The following is a 21,912-nucleotide window of genomic DNA, read 5'->3' as shown; positions in this document are numbered from 1 at the left end:
TTTTAGACCCTTTCTTGCCAGCCACGCTGTGGAGTACTTGGATGCGTGTGATGGAGCGTTGTCCTGCATGAAAATCATGTTTTTCTTGAAGGATGCGGACTTCTTCCTGTACCACTGCTTGAAGGTGTCTTCCAGAAACTGGCAGTAGGACTGGGAGTTGAGCTTGAGTCCATCCTCAACCCGAAAAGGCCCCACAAGCTCATCTTTGATGATACCAGCCCATACCAGTACCCCACCTCCACCTTGCTGGCGTCTGAGGCGGACTGGAGCTCTCTGCCCTTTACCGATCCAGCCACGGGCCCATCCATCTGGCCCATCAAGACTCACTCTCATTTCATCAGTCCATAAAACCTTAGAAAAATCCGTCTTGAGATTTTTCTTGGCCCAGTTTTGACGTTTCAGCTTGTATGTCTTGTTCAGTGGTGGTCGTTTTTCAGCCTTTCTTACCTTGGCCATGTCTCTGAGTATTGCACACCTTGTGCTTTTGGGCACTCCAGTGATGTTGCAGCTCTGAAATATGGCAAAACTGGTGGCAAGTGGCATCTTGGCAGCTGTACGCTTGACTTTTCTCAGTTCACGGGCAGTTATTTCGCGCCTTGGTTTTTCTACACGCTTCTTGCGACCCTGTTGACTATTTTGAATGTAACGCTTGATTGTTCGATGATCACGCTTCAGAAGCTTGGCAATTTTAAGAGTGCTGCATCCCTCTGCAAGATATCTCACTATTTTTGACTTTTCAGAGCCTGTCAAGTCCCTCTTCTGACCCATTTTGCCAAAGGAAAGGAAGTTGCCTAATAATTATGCACACCTGATATAGGGTGTTGATGTCATTAGACCACACCCCTTCACATTACAGAGATGCACATCACCTGATATGCTTAATTGGTAGTAGGGTTTTGAGCCTATACAGCTTGGAGTAAGACAACATGCATAAAGAGGATGATGTGGTCAAAATACTCATTTGCCTAATAATTCTGCACTCCCTGTATATAGCGCTTTTCAAGTCAAGACTTCCCAAAGCGCTTTACAGTGTGCTTTACATTTCCCAATAGCAGCCATGTAAGGCTAGTGCCTTACCTTATTTGGGATATTAGGGGTTCAGTGTCTTACCCAAGGACACTTCGACATGTAACACAGAGGAGCCGGGAATCGAACCTGCGATCTCTTGATCCCAAGACGAGCTCTCTACCTCCTGAGCCACTGCAGCCGACAAGGAAACTGTTAGTAATCAACAATGGCGACTCAAAATGATCCATGTTATTTTCGGGTAATTGGAAGTCGTGTAACAGGGTGTGTACACGTTAAATGGCCAAATTCAGTCACTTTTTACAGACTTTCAAAACCCATGTTCCAATTTCACCAGTAATATTAAGGGAAGAAACCCAGTGTGAAAAGTGTATTTTTCAGAGCTACCAATACTGTATGTGATTGATATATGTGATATTTTATTTTGAGTGTGCAAATTCATTTTATATCTCGAGTAAATGGCAAATACTTGTTTTTGAGGCAAATACCTCCCTTTGCAAGAAGACACTGAATCCATAATGTCCAAAATAAGCAGGTAGGCGCCTTGTATGGCTGACTGCCTATTAGTGTGTGTGTGTGTGTGTGAATGGGTAAGTGTGAAGCACATTATGAAGAGCTTTTGGAGGTCTTCATTGACTTAAAGCGCTATATATAAATGCTGACAATTTATCATTACTTACCATTAGAATTTACCACTAGGAAAAGCTACCTTTTTTATTACATGGCTCATAATAAATGTCCATAATTGATGCTTAATCCATGCAACAATATTTTATAGTGCCCTGTATGTGTGGCATGCACTTGACCCCATCGGCGCAACCTATAGGGGGCGATGACGCATCATAGGCCAACGCCATGTTGAAAAATAATGCCAGCTGCAGTTAACAAGTGACAAAGAAATGCAATGGCAAAGCGAAGCCACCAGAAAGCAGTGTTATTTTTAAGCAGACTTGTTGAGAAACATGTTAACAATGTTAAGCATTTACAAGCACTTCCTTCGAAATTCGAGCGCTTTTCAATCCTTGGAGATCCATTAAAATTCAAACACTCGTACGAACCCTGGGTAAAATAAACTCAAAATCACAACGACCCAGCACTGGCGAGCTATTTTCAGAAAGGCTTTGCGAACACCTCAGCTGTCCTCCGGGGGCACTACACAATCCAGTGACATCCCGTTTACACAGTGTCCCATTAACTGACAACTTCATTCAGAATAATTCATTGATTTTGTTTGTAAACAATGAATACAAACAAAAATGTTTGATTTGTCTTTTAACATTTGACACAGTTTTACAAATGTTATGTTATTAAAATATGGTGTTTAAAATATTTTTTCAAATTATAAATCATGACAAAAGTGTCATCTCGCAGCATTCGTCCACCTCGTCGACTTTTCGGTGCAAAACCAGGGTGCACTGTGAGGGGTCATCTTCCTCCGGGTCGAAACCTAAAAACTCATGTGGATACCGGGCAGACTCCAACATATACTTTCTTGATCCAGAACTTAGTGGAAACATGTAAAATAAAGCTTCATGTTGTGATTCATCAATTTTTTGGGGAATATCCTGTGGTGAAAACAGACACACACATTAATGGTTTATAACTGAACAGTCTGTCTTAATTACCGTATTTTCCGCACTTAAGGCGCACCGGGTTAAAAGGCGCACCCCCCCAAAAATAGTTTTTTTGTCCTATATTTTCCATACATAAGGCACACCAGACTATAAAGCGCTACAGTGGGAACGTCAACAAAACAGTTCAGTCAAACTTATCAACCCCTTAACATTCCGACGGCTCGCAAAGAAGCAAATACGGTGTCTGTACGATGTCACCAATCACTCAAATGCGTCATTCCACATATCATTGGGAAGGTTAAACTCTTGGGATTCAAGGAATGCTAACCATTTCTTAATTTATATTTTATTTTTTCGCTGGCAACTGTGTGGACAGAAAAGTAAGAATTCCCTTGTGCAGGGAAACATAGTTCTTTACTGAGCATATGACAATAAACACTTTGAATTGAATTGAAAAATGGACTCATCACAGAGACATCAAGATCAATCTGAATCAAGATACCGGGAAAATATAGAGCCTGGGTAGCTCACCAAAGTCGTCTTGCAGCCATCGCGTTCAATAATAACACGCAAACATGGTCCTCTTACATCCGTGAGTGTAGTAAATCCAACCGTGTAAAATTTTTACATCCTCCAAAACACGCAAATAAAAGAAAATCCGCAGAGAAGCATCTCTGCATCGATTGACGTTGCTCGTTTCTAGCTGTCTGTTTTGCCCCATAATTCCTGTTTACAAATACAGACTAGTAAAAAAAAATTCTCCAGGCCATAGAGCAACTCAACATGTGATTCACATCTTTTTCGTCCAATTGCAGGCCTCGTTTTACCCACAAGTCTGTAAATGCCAAAAAAGAACTGCCTCCTTTACCTCCGAATAACTTTAGCCAATTGTGACCAATTCAAATGACGATTGACACATGGGTTAAGAAATGAAACACTGGTATATATACTTCTACAGGGGAAAATCTAGTCTTGCTTGCCTTAGTTGCGAGACCTTGCGACTCAATATTGATCCATATATAAGGCGAACTGTACTATAAGGTGCATGGTCAGCTTTTTAAAATATTTAAGGTATTTGGGTGCGTCTTGTAGTGTGGAAAATACGGTAAATAGTGTAGCAAAGATAAGAAATGGTGTTAGAAAGTGAATACCTACCATAGATTTTGGGCATATTTTTTGGTTGGCGTCGCAGCAAACCACCATCTTTTTCCCATTTTTTTTTGCAAACAACATTACAGCGGGCCCCTTCCCGTCTTTCAGGCGGTTTTCGTCAAAAAATTCCAACTGGAAATTGCAATCTGAGGGCGAAACATCAAAACTATTACTTTGTGGTAATTTTGTGACAGTCACAGGGGGAGGTGAATTACGGCCCGTGTGTGGCCCGTTAGGCTTTTGAATCCGTTTAAAAAAATAATATGTATAAAGTGGGGGCCACACTTGTCCTAAGTGCCATCAACATTCAAATAGCTGGCCTTATTTGTTTATTTCTTGCTATTTTACATTTTTTTTTCAACTTCTCAACATACCTATCAAATTTCAAGGTAGGTGTGTCATTAAAGGTGTTTTTAATAAGTACAGTATTTTCTGCAATACGTATGTGTTAACAATGCCCAACTGAGTTCATAGAGCCTTTATACTTTTGCCCTCACTGCACCTATCTGCTCTTATCTAACTTATATCAGAGGTTTTGTGAACGCACAAAACATAAGGCGGAAATGGAGGCAGGGGAGGAGGGTGTGGAGAGTGATTTCATGCTCATGATCACGGTTTTTCTGTTAGTGTAGCATGAAAATGGTGAAAGTACAAAAACGCCTTTTTCAATTACAGTCCAGACCCCAAAAGAAGATGAAAATAGTAGAGTTTATTCAAGCACATCGAAGAAATGCACATACTTGCACGCGCCACACAAGCAGCTTGACAGGCTGCCATGATGATTTAAGCCAGAAGATGACGTCAGCAAATAGGATTTGTTTTTTCAAATAACAAACAGCGCTTTCCTCCGGGCTCTCCGGTTTCCTCCCACATCCCAAAAACATGCGTTTCAGGTTAATTGGCCAGCCCAAATTGTCCCTATGTGTGAATGAGCGAGTGAGTTGTCGGTCTCTGTGTGTTCCCTGCGACTGGGTGGCAACCAGTTCAAGGTGTGTGTCCCACCCCTCATAGCCGGGAGATAGCTGGTATGTGCTCCAGCACCCCCGCGACCCTACTGAGGATAAGCGTCGAGATAATAGATGGAACAAACAGCACCTCTAATATAAATAAACCAAAACATTCTCAGCAGGCTGTATTGCATTTTGAGTTTTTCAACGCATCTGATCAAATTTACTTAAAAAATACATCATTAACTACTATGCTTCAATTTGGCGTCTTTTCAAAACTTATCTGATGAGATGGAGTATTTGAAGACAAAATAAAAAACATTTACCAAAACATGTCTACATGTTGTTGTTTTCTTTATTAAAAAATGCATATAAGCAGTGCTATTCTAAAAAGACTTCTCTCCATTTTTTTTATTTTTGCCTGAGAGGAAAGATCAAAAAATGTTTAAGTCATAATGAGAAAAATTGGATGAGCTAATAGTATATTTTGTATTGCACAGGTATCAGATTCAAGACTGTATCAATAGACACCAAAATCTATATTTTGCTGCTGGCGATAACCTGAGTTTGTTGGGATGGACCCCAGTGATGAGCATGTTAAAATTAGAGTTTGAAATATTCTTTTATTAGATTAGTTTGACTGCTATAAGAATCATCATTACCTTTTTTAAAAAAAATCTTACTTTCTTCACTACACTTTTTACAGCTTGGAGCGTTTCTTTCTATTTGAAACCAGGAAACAGCTTAGCTGTGATGTAAAAAGTTTTGTTTTAGAATTTTTTTTAAAAGTAACGCATTAAAAAGCCTCAAGTGACACAAACACGCACAAATGCAGTTTAAAAATATCCGGTCTTGTGTTATCAATAGGTACCTATTAATTTGTAATTATTTACATAACATTGAACGTAAAAACACCTATGCACAGGAAACGCCAAAATAATGATACATTTCTTTTTTTAGCCATTATGTGGCACTGCCCCCTGCTGTTGACTAAAATTGTAGACGCTACCCTTGGCTGCTCTTGAAGTTATAATTTTCAATGCGAGACACATATTAATGTCAGCCTCCTTGACATTTAAAATATACAGTATTTCGAAAAAGGGCAGAAGAAAAGTGCAATTTATTCAACAAACATAATTCTAATAACAGTGGGTTCAACTTGTGGCTCTACACTTATACATTACAAATACAATTTTTACTTTTGAACTGTTTAGAATGTGTTATCTAAACTCTAAATAGTGACCCTGAAAAGGGAAATTTATCATGTCGTAACATGATTTATGACCATTTACTGTAGGTAAGACGGCTGTTAGGATCTGACACGGCTGAAGGTCTTTGCCCCGAGGACGGGAAACCGGGAGCGGCCGAGGGGCTTTCTCCTCTCTGCCGAGAAGGGAACCCAAAGCCGCGGTATCAAAAATGTTTAATGTATAGTAACACCAATTGTCAATACTTATCAGTACCTTACTATACAGTAAGCCAAGCCTTTGACTTTAAAAGGCGGTAGATGTCATTGCACGCTCCATCTTTACGCATGAAACACAATCTGTTTCCAGAATATCAAAAAGAAGAAAAAAAGACTGTTTAAATTTTTAAAACAGGTAGCTGCAAACTTTTACCAAAACAGAAAATGTAATCGCTGGAGTAGATAGATAGATAGATAGATAGTAGTTTATTCACTCACATAAACTTAGTCTCACTTCAAGGTAATGCAGCCGTAGACTCAAATACTAATCCCCGGTCAAGATTATTTGTTGATTAAATCTAAAAATAATGGTAGATGTTTTTGTTTGAATTGATAAGCGTTTTTAAGAAAGGAAAGCGGTAGTCTTACACATAAAACAGTAGTGTTGGTGAGTATATAGTACATAGCATTAGGACAGCCCGTACTATTAATACAGGCAGTTCCAAATCTCTAAAAAATGTGTTAAATAAAAATTTAATCTGGTCAAGTTGGAGTAGTTGTTAGACCAGGGTTCGACAGCCCAAAATATAGATAGATAAAAAAGTCCAGCCGCAAAAACATAACAAGCTTATTTTTAAAATCATTAGAGTTCAATCATACATATGAGCTAGTAATTTTAATACCTAATACTTATTCCCGACATTCTTCATGCATTGGAAAACAATGTTCGAGTCATAAGCCATATCAAAACTACAAATATATTTCCTTTTTCTATTGTCAAATTTATTTTTAAATAGCTACAGAGAGCTGCTAAAACAGCTGCATGTGGCCCTAAAGGGTCCTCACGTTTTCAGCATTCAAACTACTTACAAATTGACAATCAAAAATGATATTCTGCTTTTGTATTAAATTAATTGAAACACATTAAATAGATACTCAAAGTATGCAAATACACAAATTTGTTCTAATTATTGTAATTCCATCAAATACTTATAATGAATTGATTTTTTATTATTTTTCATATCTAAAACATTCTGACAAACTTGATGTAAACTCCATCATATATTTTATGGTTTAAAGAACTGTAGCTGTAAATGTATCAAAAGCACATAATTTCAACCATAGCACATATTTTAATCATCAAAATACTCATCACATCTTAAGTAAAACTTATTTTAAAACCATACGTATAATCAATGATGGCGTTTGTGAACAAATTCTGGAAGCCTGCTTTTGTGTTTTGACGTCCCTGCTGTCATAGTGGATTTGACTGCTAGGTGGCAAAATGTCCAAACAAATAGAAAGCACTTTCCCACTTTGCTTTTTAGAAGGAAAAAAATTGAGGCTAACTTGGCAACTCCGAAGCATAGACTGCTCTGTAACTCGGACGTGGGTCAGAAATGGTCGGATGTGAGACTGGCTGACCTGTATGTTGATCAAGTGACACATTTTATATTAAGTATCAAATATGTTAGGTTATCATCTCGATATGAGATTCAAAGTGAAGAGATGATAGGCTGACGTGTATTTTACGTATTGGTGTGGTGAACGTCTGCAAATGCAGAGTGAGGCACGCAATTCCCTTGCCTCACGGCAGCAGGTGATTTTTTTTTTCGTAATGGAGGATTACCTATCTATTAGATCTAGTTTAAAGTTAGATTTGGATAGAAAAAGATTTCCCAAGCTTTAAACATCCCAAGGAGCACTGTGCAGTCAATAATATTGAAATGGAAGGCGTATCAGACCACTGAAAATCTACCAAGATCAGGGCATCCCCCTAAACTTTCAGCTCATACAAGGAGAATCTGATCAGAGATGCGGCCAAGAGGCCCGTGATCATCCTGGATGAACTGCAGAGGTCTACAGCTGAGGTTGGAGAATCTTTCCGTATGACAACAATCAGTGGTATACTGCACAAACCTGGCCTTTATGGAAGAGTGGTAAGAAGGAAGCCATTTCTTAAAAGATATCCATATAAAGTGTCATTTAAAGTTTGCCACAAGCCACCTGGGAGACACACCAAACACGTGGAAGAAGGTGCTCTGGTCAGATGAGACCAAAATCTTTTTGGCAACAATGCAAGACGTTATGTTTGGCGTAAAAGCAGCACAGCTCATCGCCCTCATCACACCATCCCCACAGTCAAACATGGTGGTGGCAGCATCATGGTTTGGGCCTGCTTTTCTTCAGCAGGGACGGGGAAGATTGTTAAAATTGATGGGAAGATGGTTGGAGCCAAATACAGGACCATTCTGGAAGAAAACCTGATGGAGTCCGCAAAAGACCTGAGACTGGGATGGAGATTTGTCTTCCAATAAGACAATAATCCAAAACATAAAGGAAAAGCTAGAATGGAATGGTTCACCAAAAAAACATATCAAGTTGTTAGAATGGCCAAGTCTAAGTCCAGACCTCAATCCAATTGTGAATCTGTGGAAAGAACTGACAACTGCTGTTCACAAACGCTTTCCATCCGACCTCACTGAAATCGAGCTGTTTTGCAAGGAGGAATGGGCAAAAATATCAGTTCCTCAGTGTGCAAAGTATTAACTCAATGGGGCTGAATAATTTTGCACACCCACTTTTTCGTTTTTATTTGTCAAAAAAGTTAATAATATCTAATAAAGTATGTTCCACTTCATGATTGTGTCCCACTTATTGTTGATTCTTCACAAGAAATTGCAGTATTATATCTTGATGTTTGAAATCTGAAATGTGGCAAAATGTCACAAAGGTTCAAGGGGGCCAAATCGTTTCACAAGCCACCGTATGCTCATTAATTTGAAAATCTGACTGTGCCTTACCAGACACAGATCTCACTGCATGTCATGCACAAAGGCCACAAAGAAAACCTTGGAAAGCAAAACTCACAAGTATGATAATGCCGTTCTGCCACAACTGAGGGTAATGTCTTACTTGACAAACGTTGTTGCTGGATCGTCAAATTTTGGAATTCAAATTGGCTATCTTCCCCTAAAAGCAAATATTTGTTATCCTTGTTTCGAATCAAAGCTTTCAACTTCTGGCCCGAACTTTGAAAAGCATCTTCTTTCACGACTCCATCTTGAAAATAAACACAATACACAGAATAAGTCACTACACAATTATGAACATAGCTTCAAATCGAAGGCCAAACCAAATGATTTTCCCATGAAGGCGAATTTTGGATCCCCACGCATGGCCTTTCGGATAACATTGTAAAAGGGTCTGCTGCCGTCGCAGGCCACATTAGGTTAAAAAAAATTAAAATTGCCGATCCTGGAGACCGATTACATTTTTAAATTTATAAATAAATAAATGGTACATTTATATAGTTTCGTCAAATTGTTTTTGAAATGCTCACGATTAAATCAATATAATATATTAGATTAATATTAATTAATATACGATCGCAGTTTTTTGCTGGATATGCGAACATCCAGAAATCCAGCGCAAATTTCTACGATCACTCTGGAGTGTTTACTTAGCCTCGGAGTGCTACGTCAACAGAACGCAGCGGCCGACAAAGCAGCGAGTAAAAGTGGCAAGCGGAAGCGCTGTGACCGGGGAAGGAAACGAGGTTGTCGGGCCGGGCTAACGGCTCGGATGAAGGCTAAACCCTTCAAAACGCCTCTACCATCCATTTTCCTATCCAACGTCCGCTCCCTGGACAACAAACTGGACCATTTACAAGTGGAATTTACATCGAACCGCGAATTGACGAACTGTTGTGCTTTAATTCTGACGGAGACATGGCTAAACTCATCTATCCCGAATGACGCTGTTAGCATTGTGGGGCTAACTGCTTTCCGCGCTGATAGAAGCGGCGAGCTCACCGGCAAAAGCAAGGGGGGCGGTCTATGCATTTATACCAACAACAACTGGTGTAAAAATGCGAAGATAATATCGAAACACTGCTCACGAGACATTGAACTTTTGACGGTGATCTGCAGACCATTCTACCTACCGAGGGAGTTTAGCGCGACCATCATTACTGCCGTGTACGTGCCCCCCAGCGCTAATACGAAAGAGGCAATGGACGTTCTCTACCGAACTGTGAGTGAACTGCAGCATGCTTACTCCGAGTGCATTTTTATTGCGGCGGGGGACTTTAACCAGGCCAATATGAAAACAGTTCTCCCGCATTTCCATCAGCATGTAAACTTTGCTACAAGAGGTAGGAACACATTAGACCTGGCCTACACAAACATCAAAGGTGCATATAAAGCAGCCCCCCGCCCCCATCTTGGCTCATCAGATCACCTTTCTATTATGCTAATTCCAGCATACAAGCCCCTGCTGACCAGAGAAAAACCTACAGTGAAGCAGGTGAGGGTGTGGTCTGAGGGGGCAATGGAGGCACTACAGGACTGCTTTGATTGCACTGATTGGGACATGTTTAAATCGGCTGCCACTTACAACAACAAAATAAATATAGATGAGTACGCCATTTCTGTGTCAGCCTACATCAGTAAATGCGCAGAAGACGTCAGCAATAACAAAACTATATGCACCCGTGCCAATCAGAAGCCCTGGATGACTGCTGAAATACGAAAACAACTAAAAGTACGGAACCTTGCCTTTAGATCTGGTGACAAGGAGGCGCTGTTATCAGCGAGGGCTAACCTGAACCGGGCTATCAGACTAGCAAAGCGAACGCACAGTCAAAAAATCCAGGAACGTTTCCTCAGCACAACCAACACCAGGGATATGTGGAAAGGCATTCAGGCCATCACCAGTTACAAGTCAACCACCGCCCCAGTGCAGAACACTAGCATGGACTTTCTGAATGACCTCAACAAATTCTTTGGAAGGTTCGAGGCACAAAACGGCACCCCTGCAGCGAAAGCGGTTCCAAATCAGGACGAAAGAGCACTCCACCTGGACTCATCTGACGTGAGGAAGACCCTGAGAAGGGTCAACACAAGGAAGGCTCCAGGCCCGGACAACATTCCGGGGCGGGTACTTAGGGAGTGCGCCGATCAGCTGGCTTGTGTACTAACAGACATTTTCAACACCTCGCTAGACCAAGCCAAAGTACCATCATGCTTCAAATTTGCCAACATCATCCCAGTGCCAAAGAAACCCCAGATCTTATCACTCAACGATTACCGGCCCGTTGCACTGACTCCTATCATAATGAAGTGCTTTGAGAGACTGGTTAAAGAGCACATCACCTCCAGTCTCCCCTCCTCATTCGACCCCTTTCAGTTTGCCTACAGGACAAACCGCTCCACCAGGGATGCCATCTCCTCTGCGCTTCACCTGAGCCTGACACATCTAGAGGAGAAGAACACCCATGTGCGGATGCTGTTCCTGGACTTCAGTTCAGCATTCAACACCATCATCCCACAACATCTGGTAGACAAAATGAGACTCCTGGGTTTCAACACCCCCCTGCGGAACTGGCTGCTGGACTTCCTCTGTGACAGACCCCAATCAGTGCGGATAGGTCAGAACAGTTCAGATGTCATCTACCTCAGCACGGGCTCCCCCCAAGGCTGCGTCCTAAGCCCCTTGCTGTTCACCTTGATGACACACGACTGCGTCCCTAGGTCCGCCACAAACCACATCGTGAAGTATGCTGACGACACAACAGTGGTGGGCCTCATCAGGGATGACAACGACCTGGCCTACAGAGAGGAGGTGGAGCAGTTGGTGGGCTGGTGCAGGGACAACAGCCTGGTCCTGAATGTCGACAAAACTAAAGAGATCATTGTCGACTTTAGGAAAAACCAGCCCAACCATGCCCCACTTTGCATCAACAACAAGGCTGTGGAGGTTGTCAGCAGTATCAAGTTCCTAGGGGTGCACATTACAAACAAACTCACCTGGTCCGTAAACACTGCATCACTGGTTAAGAGGGCACAGCAGCGCCTGTACTTCCTGCGGAGGATGAGGAGAGCCCACCTGCCCCCACCCTCCCTCATTACATTCTACAGGGGCACCATAGAGAGTATCCTGACCAACTGTATCTCTGTGTGGTGTGGAGGCTGCAGCGCTACCGACTGGGGTAGTGTGAGGAGGGTAACGAGGACAGCAGAGAAAATAATCGGGACTACACTTCCCTCCATTCAGGACATTGGCCAGAAGCACTGCCTATCCCATGCAAAAAACATTACCGGGGACCCCTCTCACCCCCATCATGGACTGTTCACTCTGCTAGCCTCTGGGAAGAGGTACTGCAGTGTGCGGTGCAGGACCACCAGGCTCCGCAATAGTCTAGTCCCCCTGGCCATTAGACTGTTAAATGGTCAATCTAACATATAGTTAACTTAAATCTAAACGGCTGCTAATCTGACTTTTGCACTACTGGCAGTTTTTTTATAGCTTGCCACTCCTTGCACATTGCTCTCTGCACTATTGTAATTACAGCGTTATTGTTACAGTGTTAATGTTACTGTGTACCTGACTTGTTAACCTGACTGCCCATTTTGCACATCTGGTTAGCTACTCTTCTTGCACTATCGGCACTATGGTAAAATACTACACGTAGCCAAAATACAATACAACATTATTTATATCTGTACATTCAAGGAAACTGTGGGGGTCAGATGCATCGACATTTCGTTCTGTATACACGTGTACTAGAATGACAATAAAGTAGATCTGAATCTGAATCTGAAGAGATGACGGTTTGAAGCACTAAATTTGATGTTTAGTCTTGTAGTATAACTGTAGTTGTATTTTTTTTGTATTTTTCTGGTATTCATGCAGTATTTATGTAGTATTATTATAGAACTAATTTTGTAGTGTTTCTGCAGTAGTATTTTTGCTGTATTAACGTAGATGTATTTCTGTAGTGTTTCTGTCATAATTTTTCTGTTGTAGTACTACTTTTTGGAATTTGCCTATCACTGGTTCTTTTTGGACCGCAACCCCCGCGATAAATGAGGGATTGCGGTATTGATATAGATATTATTCAAAAATATACATAAACATACATTTTTTAACAAATATTTATATTATTTTTGTCGTAATATTTTAGTCGTAGTATTTTGGTATAATAGTACTACTGTTGTGGGTATTTTGGTTGTATTTCTTTAAGTTTTTCATAGTATTTCTGTCCCATTTTTGTCGTATTATTGTACTTGTATTTTGTTTTTCTCTGTAATAGTGTTTCTGTATTATTACTGAAATGAAATGAAATTGTTTATTGAAGGTATTGTTGGATACATTATTCAAAACATGACACAAAAAGAAAAACTAATGCTGAGAGTGAGCATGGCCAAATATGGTCACCTTACGCCCCCTCCCCTAAGGAAATTTGACAGATCTGTTTCTGCCAACCTTTGCTTAAAGGTTTGCACCGTATTTGCACTAATAACCCGGTCAGGCAAAAAATTCCAAATTTTTGGTATCCTGAAAGAAATAAAGTTTCCGTGCAAGTTGCTGGTAGGTCTAGGCACCCGTAACTTATATCTGTGACCACGTAAACCATCAACACGACAGAACTCAAAAAATTGATCAAAAGGCACATCGATCATTCCATGCAGTACTTTGAACACAAAAATTAAATCAAATCGAATTCTACGGAGCTCCAAAAAGTCCAAGTTCAGTCTTTGTAGTCTTTCCGGATATGACAAGCTGTGCATCCCAGGTATCCGCTTCGTATACCGTCGTTGAACTCCTTCCAGTAGGTTAATGTCCTTGAGTAAGTAAGGGTTCCACACAACGCTGTTATATTCTAACCCGGGTCTAACATAAACGCAAAACATTCGAACTAAGAATACTGGGTTCTTGTTGTAAAAGTTTCTGTAAATGTTTGATGCTATGTTATTGGCTTTGTCGGTAATTTTGGCGATATGCGTGATAAACTTTAAGTTTGAAGTAAGAGTGACACCCAGATCCTTATGTTCAGTAACAACATGCAAATCATGATCATTAATGTTATACAGCGGAACAGTAGTCTTATTGTAGTAGTATTTCTGCATTATAGTATTTTTGTAGTAAGATTTTGTAGTATTTTTGCAGTGTTCTGTTTTTCTTTTTAGAATGAAAGATTATAAGTTAAGTCCTTGTTTTGAAGCACTAAACCTGATATTTAGTTTAGCAATAATTTTGTAGTATTTCTGTAGTAGTATTTTTGTAGTATCGTATTACTGTAGTAAAATTGTTGGGGTATTTATGCAGTATTCAATTCTTTTCAGAGTTAAAGAAAAATAATGCATTAAGTCCCTGTTTTTAACCACCAACTCTGATATTTATTTTTGTAGTAATGTTGAAGTATTCTTGAAGTATTTCTGTTTGGTATTTTTGTTTTTTAATAGTACTATTTTATTTAATATTATATGTATTGTCATTATATTTTGACCGTTTTTTATGAAACACCTGACAGGCCGCATGTGGCCCACGGGCAGTACCTTGCCTGGCCCTAATCTAGGCAAAAGGACATTTTGAAAATGCTGTTGCGATCACAGGTGACCTGCTTTCTTAAGTATAGCCACAATTGGTTATTAGCTGAAGCCTGATAGTTTGTGATGTCGTCTTCACTGAACTGCATTTTCAAAATGGCCGCATACAGATTGAAGAACAGCTGGACTTTGCTTTTTAACAGATACTACAAACCTATAACGAAGATTTGGAGTGTAGGCCCAAACATCACTAATTATGTTAGGAAATACTGTGATCTTGGTCGACTCCTACCATAAAGCTGGTTAACCTACAAAGTTACCTTTTGACACCACTTATAAGGATGTTCCAAATTTTCGATTAAACCATTTTTTTACCTGTTTCATCCACGTCAAATGGAACTGCAAGACAAAAGAGACAATAAATAAGACTTGATATTTAACAAAAAGCAATTGTCCGTCAAACGGAAACCTGAATTATACTCGTTTGTTAATAGTCATAATCAGGAAGGACACATTCAGAATATTATTGATGTTAAAGGTACAGTGTGTATTATTCAGCACTATTAGCATTATTAAATGATCAGGTGTCAGACATAACACTAACACAGCAGTGGGCAAACTAAAAACTATGGCCTGCGGGCCAGATGAGGCCCGTCAGCCTTTTTCAACTGGCTAGTCAAATGAAAATTGTAAAAATGTAATAGTGAAAAATGTAAAAAATAAATAAATAAATACATAAATAAAAATTTTAAAAAAAGTTTAACTCGTGATTTGGTGTGGTGGGGTTGTTTGAGCTGCTCCTGTCCCCAGTAACCCTCAATGTCTTTTTTTTCCTGGTCCAGCCCCTTTTCCAAATTTCTTTTGACCCTGCGTTAAAAGACTTGCCCACCCCTGCCTTTGCCTAACCTAAAACTAGTGCTTTGGTGCCACTCTGGTCCCATCCCTTTATGTCAGTCAATTATTTTTCCTTCTTAGTCCTGCTCCCACCGCCTGGGGTGGCAGTAGCTCAAGAGGTAGGTCGCAGGTTTGATTCTCAGCTCCTCTTAATGCAATGTTGAAGTGTACCCAGGCACAAAACTGAACCTCTATTGCCTTGCTGCTATTGGTGGGTGAGTGTGTGTGAATGGGTAAGTGTAAAGTACTTTGGGAGGTCTTCAGTGATTTGATAAGCGCAATATAAATGTAGACCATTTACCTTCAAAATCTTTAACACAATTTCGCCCATATCTCAAAAGTTTGCCCACCACTGCAATCACACATGGTCTTGAGTGTACTCGAAACTCAAATTAAGGAGACAAATTATTAAGTCAAATACCAGATCAATGCATGAACACTGTGTTTTTATGTTTTTACATTTACGCAACGTGACAATTTACCATCTCTTTCTCCATTAACACAAAAGCATGAATCTTCAGGTATACTCTAATACAAAAAGGCACATACAGACTAGTTGAATGTCAGAATTGGAAAGATATTGATCTAGTTAAAAAATATATATAGCTAGCAGCAGTAATTCATATGAAAAAGGACCAACAGCTCTCTGGAATGTGTCTCAGTTAACACATTTGATTAATATTAAAAGATTTTATACATTTGACTATAAAGGATTTTATACGATTGACTACCAATTACATTTAATGCAAAAGATGTGAAACAGGGGGGCTGTACATCGGACACTGTGGTTAGCAGCACAGGATCTCCGCAGGGGACCGTTCTCTCTCCGTTCCTATTCACTCTATATACATCGGACTTTAAGTACAACTCTGAGTCCTGCCATGTGCAAAAGTTTGCCGACGACACTGCGATCGTGGGATGTATCAGAGACGGGCAGGAGGAGGAGTACAGGAAATTGATTCAGGAATTTGTCCGATGGAGCGACGCAAACCACCTGCACCTAAACACCACCAAGACCAGAGAGATGGTGGTGGACTTCAGGAGAACCAGAACTCACCCGGTTCCTGTAACCATCAAGGGAGAATGTGTAGAATTTGTCCAGACCTACAAATACCTGGGTGTGCAGCTGGACAACAAACTGGACTGGACTGCCAACACAGAAGCTCTATGTAGGAAAGGGCAAAGCCGACTTCACTTCCTCAGAAGGCTGGCCTCCTTCAACATCTGCAAAAAGCTCCTGAAAATATTCTATGAGACAGTAGTGGCAAGCGCCCTCTTCTATGCGGCAGCGTGTTGGGGAGGCAGCGTCAAGAAGAAGGATGCCTCTCGTCTCAATAAACTGGCTAGGAAAGCGAGCTCTGTTGTGGGCAAAGAGCTGGACAGCCTAACAACAGTAGCTGAGAGACGAGCACTGAAAAAGCTGAGGTCAATCATGGACAATCCATCGCATCCACTAAACAGCATCATCTCCAAACAGAAGAGCAGTTTCAGCGACAGACTGCTGTCACTGTCTTGTACTACGGACAGACTGAAGAGATCTTTTCTTCCTCATGCCATGAGGCTCTTTAACTCCACCCGGCAGAGTAAAGGCCCACATTAAACCACACCACCTACATTGGATATTACCGAATCTTACTGCAATATGTATTCTGTGTAGCACTATTTAGTTACTCTATATAACACGCTACAGTGGGCATTTGCACGTCACACTGGGTATTTGTATATTGCATTCTTTTGGCTTTATTATTGTACTGTTCTCAGCTCAGGGATGCTGCTGGAAATGTGAATTTCCCTTCGGGGATGAATAAAGTATCTATCTATCTATCTAGATATACACTGACTGGGCTGTAGTTCAATGTCAGGGCAACCTGGTGGAAAATGTTTACATGAACGTCGGGAACGTGAGGCTGATAAGATAATCAGCACATCCAGACGCAGAAAGGCCATGATGACGTAGAAATGCTCGGCGTTATTTTGAGAAGCCCCATGTTGGGCTTCCTTGGCACAATCATGGGAGGAGCCGGCACAACCATGGGAGGAGCTGTGGGCCAAGGAGAGAGAGCTAAAGGACTTCAGAAGGGGGCTTCCCAGAGACTCAAACGTCACTAATTCGGCCGTTTTCGATGGAGTACATTTAGTTAAATTGTTAATGAAATTAAATCTGCTCCCGTGTGAGAATGTCGGCTTTCTTGTTCATCTTTTCCATCAAGAAACAAGCGCGCATAAATTGTTGGGTGAATGTAGGTTGTTTTTGGTTAATGGAGTCAGATAACTAATTTAAACAATTTGGTAAACGGTACATTTGAATATTTAATTCCCTACAATTCCAAATTAAAATATTTGCATTAAAACAATAACAAGTTTTTGATTTTAAACATATATTGTTTTGTCTTTTTCTTTGTCTATTCACTTTATTAAATGTGGTAAACTATTTGAAAATGACTATTTAGTTTTGATTTATATTTGACAAGGTGGATCAGCTTTAATAGAATTTAGGTTTGTAGTGTCAACCTCTAATCAGAATATAAAGAATTCAATTTACCTTGAAAAATGAAGCTGCCTTCACATATGTCAAGGAACACAACAGCATATGAACGATCAGAACATTCCATGTAAACCTGTTAGGAGAAAAAAAAACATGTTGCAACCATATTAAAACTGTCTGTTTTCTGAAGGTTTTACATTACAAAATACTTTTATTTCCTCATACCGGTAATACCACATGAAAACAATTATTTACATAATTCTCTTCAATATACATGAGTTTAAAATACTTATGCTGTAGCCAAACCCTAATACACTAAGACTGGTGAGAATTCCTGTAACAAAAAAAATTGACCCTGTGCCCAATTAGAAATACAAAATTAATTGCACCCTGTACGGCTAAGCCACATCAATAAATCCAGGTTTGATTCCTGTTCGCATAAACTTTGATCAGCGATATTTTTCAAAAACCTTGTGCGGCTTGGTGCAGCTTGGTGAATAAAAGGTCCACTGTTGGAGCAATCATTAGAAAATAGAGGAAGCTTAACATGACGGTCAATCTAAATCGAAATGGAGCCCCATAAAAGATATCACCTCGAGGGGTCTCAATGTTTCTAAGAAAAGTGAGGAATCAGCCCTGAACTACACGACAGGAGTTGGTCAATGACCTGAAAGGTTACCGTAGGTAAAACACCAAGACGTCATGGTTTGAAATCATGCATGGCACGAAAGGTTCCCCAGAGAAAGTTTTATGGTCAGATGAGACCAAAATAGAACTTTTTGGAGTAAGAAGAATGACGAGTGCAATCCGAAGAACACCATCCCTACTCAGAAGCATGGGGATGGTAGCATTATGTTTTGGGGGTGTTTTTTTGCACATAGAATAGAATAGAATAGAACTTTATTGTCATTGTTACAAAATGGGTTAACATATTGTGACAACGAAATTGGGACAGGACGAGTGCACTGCATTAAAAAAAAGGATGATGGAGCTGTGTATTGTGAGATTTTGGGGAACAACTTCCTTCCCTCAGTCAGAGCATTAAAGATGGGTCATGGCTGGGTCTTCTAACACGCCAATGAGCCGAAGCACACAGCCAGGAAAACCAAAGCATATCAAGGTTCTAGCATGGCCCAGCCAGTCTCCAGACCTGAACCCAAGGAGCTCAAACTCCATGTTTCCCAGCGACAGACCAAAAACCTGACTAATCTAGAGAAGATCTGTGTGTAATAGTAAACAAAGGCTACCGTGCCAAATATTAACATTCATTTTTTTAGGTGTTCACAAACTTATTTGCACCTATATCACACAAATAAATCGTTAAAAAAAATCATGCATTGTGATTTCTGGATTTTCTTTTTAGTTTATCTCTCTCACAGTGGACATGCACCTACAATGAAAATTTCAGACCCCTCCATGATTTCTAAGTGGGAGAAATAGCAAAATAGCAGGGTTTTCAGTATCAAATACTTATTTTCTTCACTGTATATACGGTATAGGCAACCAAACGACCCACGGCTCGGTACTCGTCCCCAGCCCCGCGGTTGCTGTCCACTGCTGTACATCAATAGTACTGTAAAGTATTTTACCAAGTGTGCTATATGTACAAGCACATAAGTTTACATCTACTTGTACATTTTGAATACTTTTTTCAATGAAAACAGTGAGTTGTTAAAAATTCATACCTGTCAACGAATACATTTTCCCTGTATTTTTACATGTTTTGATTTTTTCAAATTGTGTACGCAGAATGACAATTTTTGTACAGTAATTTTTGTTTTTCAACACTTTTTTTTCTCATTTTACCCATCTGACTCTAATCTTTATCATCTTGGTCACTGGTAGCAGACGACAATGTCATCGTAGGTTCCTAATACTGATGCTGTTCGCCAACAAATTTACTCTCCATACTATATCTTGCTGTGAGTAAATAGGTGCCATGGTGTGTTTGTAAGGTTTATTATCACTTGATAGGGTACATTTTTACATTACTAATGGGAGCAAGTGGCTGAGGTGAACAAGTATGGACATTTCTCATCATCAGCTCTTTAATGGCCTTTTAAGGCTGAGTTTCAAAACTGGTTGAAAAAGTTGTTATTGAATAACCCTCGTTTATGACAGCAATAACTTGGCAGCACACAATGAAAGTCTAAACGCGCTGGAAAAATACAACTATTTATTGGGCAATAATAAAAATGGCCTCACTCTCATTGCATCACCGTTCTCATTTCATCATCTTAACTAACACACAATGGAACGGTTTTGATTGAAATTAAGTTGGGCGAACAGGCTTGGATTTTATCTGTGTAAACATAACATTTGTCACATTCACCTGTATTGTTTTAAGTTGTAACTGAACACCGTATACTAGTAAACAGTAATGATAGATAGATAGATAGATAGATAGATAGATAGATAGATAGATAGATACTTTGTTCATCCCCGAAGGGAAATTCACATTTCCAGCAGCATCCCTGAGCTGAGAACAATCGAGAACAATCGAAAATAACACGGGAGCTGCTGGAGTGGCTGCCATTCGTGACGGCGCCGGAAGAAAAGATTCAATTTGAATCATTTACAAACAAACAAACAATTGAATCATGTACAAACAAACAAACAAAATATTCATGTTTCAATAAGTGGAGTGTTAATAAAATATTTCTGATACTGATATAACCAGATAAAACTAATTTTAAGTTACCTGTCCAAATGAATGTTGTGCCATCTCACCTTTCCCACTCTCTCTCCTGCAGTTGACTTGCTGCTGCTCGCTCCTGAAACTAATACTTACCTCCTTGTGTATTGCCTGCATATGGCGACACCCTCTTTCAGCTTGTCTGTCAGAACCTTGATCTCCTCCTCCCACTGTAGATGAGGGGGAATGTTCCGAATCTGAATCTTCCGACTCATCTATTGTTTCATAATGGGTCAGCCTCAAACGACACGGCATTATGACTATGGGCGTAACCCGAGTACCTCCAAAAGTTATAGCATTTTTAAAACTCTCTTTTCCTTAATAAAGGACAAGCTAAGATTAAATATGATTAAAAAAGCTAGCTAAAATATATTTTAAAAACAAAAATATGGCCAGCATGGTTGGGCAGTGGTTCGCGGCACAGTTCTGAGGTCATGGGATCAAATCCAGCAATACCAGCCTTCCTGTGCGGAGTTTGCATGTTCTCCCCGTGCTTGCATGGGTTTCCTTTGGGCACTCCGGTTTCCTTCCACGTTCCCCAAAAACATGCTTGTCAGGTTAATTGGCTAGTTTGAATTGTCCCTAGGGTGTGAATAAGCGAGTTAGTCGTCTGTGTCTGTGTGCCCTGCGACTGGCTGGCAACCAGTTCAGGGTGTCCCCTGCCCAATGATCAAAGACCGCTATGAAGGACTCCGGTCAAACTGATGCACATGGAGACATAGAATCGGCCATTTTGTGACCTCAATATCTACTACAGGTGTATTACTACCGGTGTTATGCCGAAAATTGTCGAATTCTCAACGGATAAAACGGGAGCCCAACATTCAGAAGGTAGGCTAAATCAATATCCACAACTTGCTCAAAAGGAATTTCTACAAGGTATATAAGTTGTTTAGTCACGTTTGCGCTAAGGGGGACATTTTAAGCGCGGAGACCATTTTCCGCACACCTGTGTATAAAACAACGGAAGCTCAAATTGACAATTAGTAAAGCGTGAATTTTAAGAACATACCAACATGTCTCCAGCCAGTTCTGACGCCTCTTGACGACGATTATTAAAAAGGGGTTAAAGGTTTTAAGTTTAAATTCTTAGCAACTGCTTCTAACCTGGTAAGTCGTTTGTTAAAGTTTAGCAACGCTTGCCACTCGAATTAGTGGTGTATAGTTCGCGAACAGAACGGCTTTATGAGCCGGCTCTTGGAAACCGGCTCCTTTCAGGAGCCTTTTTCTTCTCTTGTGATTAGTCAAAATAAAAGGTTTTAACCTTAGATTATGTGTTGTTGACTCTAAATTTATTGATTATATAGAATTTTAAAATTATTTCGAATTGTATCTTTTTATTTGTGCATCCCTAAATAGTTTTTGTTTCATGTTTCTTTCAGGAATAATGTGTATCAGAAT

General features: G+C 40.1%; 2 protein-coding genes across 9 annotated transcripts in view; one reads left to right on the top strand and one right to left on the bottom strand.

The window, feature by feature from the left end:
- Window positions 1–1,943: 1,943 nt before the first annotated feature.
- On the bottom strand, window positions 1,944–21,667 carry LOC148358576 (uncharacterized). 7 transcript variants are annotated; one of them, XM_088344953.1, is made up of 7 exons: window positions 21,524–21,667; window positions 20,518–20,681; window positions 17,874–17,949; window positions 14,813–14,836; window positions 8,976–9,167; window positions 3,756–3,898; window positions 1,944–2,591 (listed from the first exon to the last, which is right to left on the bottom strand). In XM_088344953.1, exons 2-7 carry the CDS (start codon window positions 20,626–20,628, stop codon window positions 2,373–2,375), a joined length of 765 nt encoding a protein of 254 aa, XP_088201079.1. In that variant the 5' UTR covers window positions 20,629–20,681; window positions 21,524–21,667; the 3' UTR covers window positions 1,944–2,372. The 7 variants fall into 7 exon arrangements, with proteins under 7 accessions (XP_088201079.1, XP_088201080.1, XP_088201082.1 ...); XM_088344954.1 differs by having other exon boundaries at window positions 9,021–9,167; XM_088344956.1 differs by having other exon boundaries at window positions 20,547–20,681.
- Window positions 9,542–21,912, top strand: part of bco2b (beta-carotene oxygenase 2b) — a 40,770-nt gene continuing 28,399 nt past the window's right edge. Inside the window, exon 1 of one of the 2 annotated variants that reach the window (XM_088344949.1) lies at window positions 9,542–10,139. The gene's annotated coding sequence lies outside the window, so the exon portion shown is untranslated. The remainder of the gene's footprint in view (window positions 10,140–21,912) is intronic. The other variant, XM_088344951.1, reaches the window with a different exon arrangement.

The sequence above is a fragment of the Urocampus carinirostris genome, chromosome 10 (assembly GCF_059441175.1).
Source record: "Urocampus carinirostris isolate Australia breed hairy pipefish chromosome 10, RoL_Ucar_1.0, whole genome shotgun sequence".
Lineage (NCBI taxonomy): Eukaryota > Metazoa > Chordata > Actinopteri > Syngnathiformes > Syngnathidae > Urocampus > Urocampus carinirostris.
This window is presented reverse-complemented; position numbering and strand designations above follow the sequence as displayed.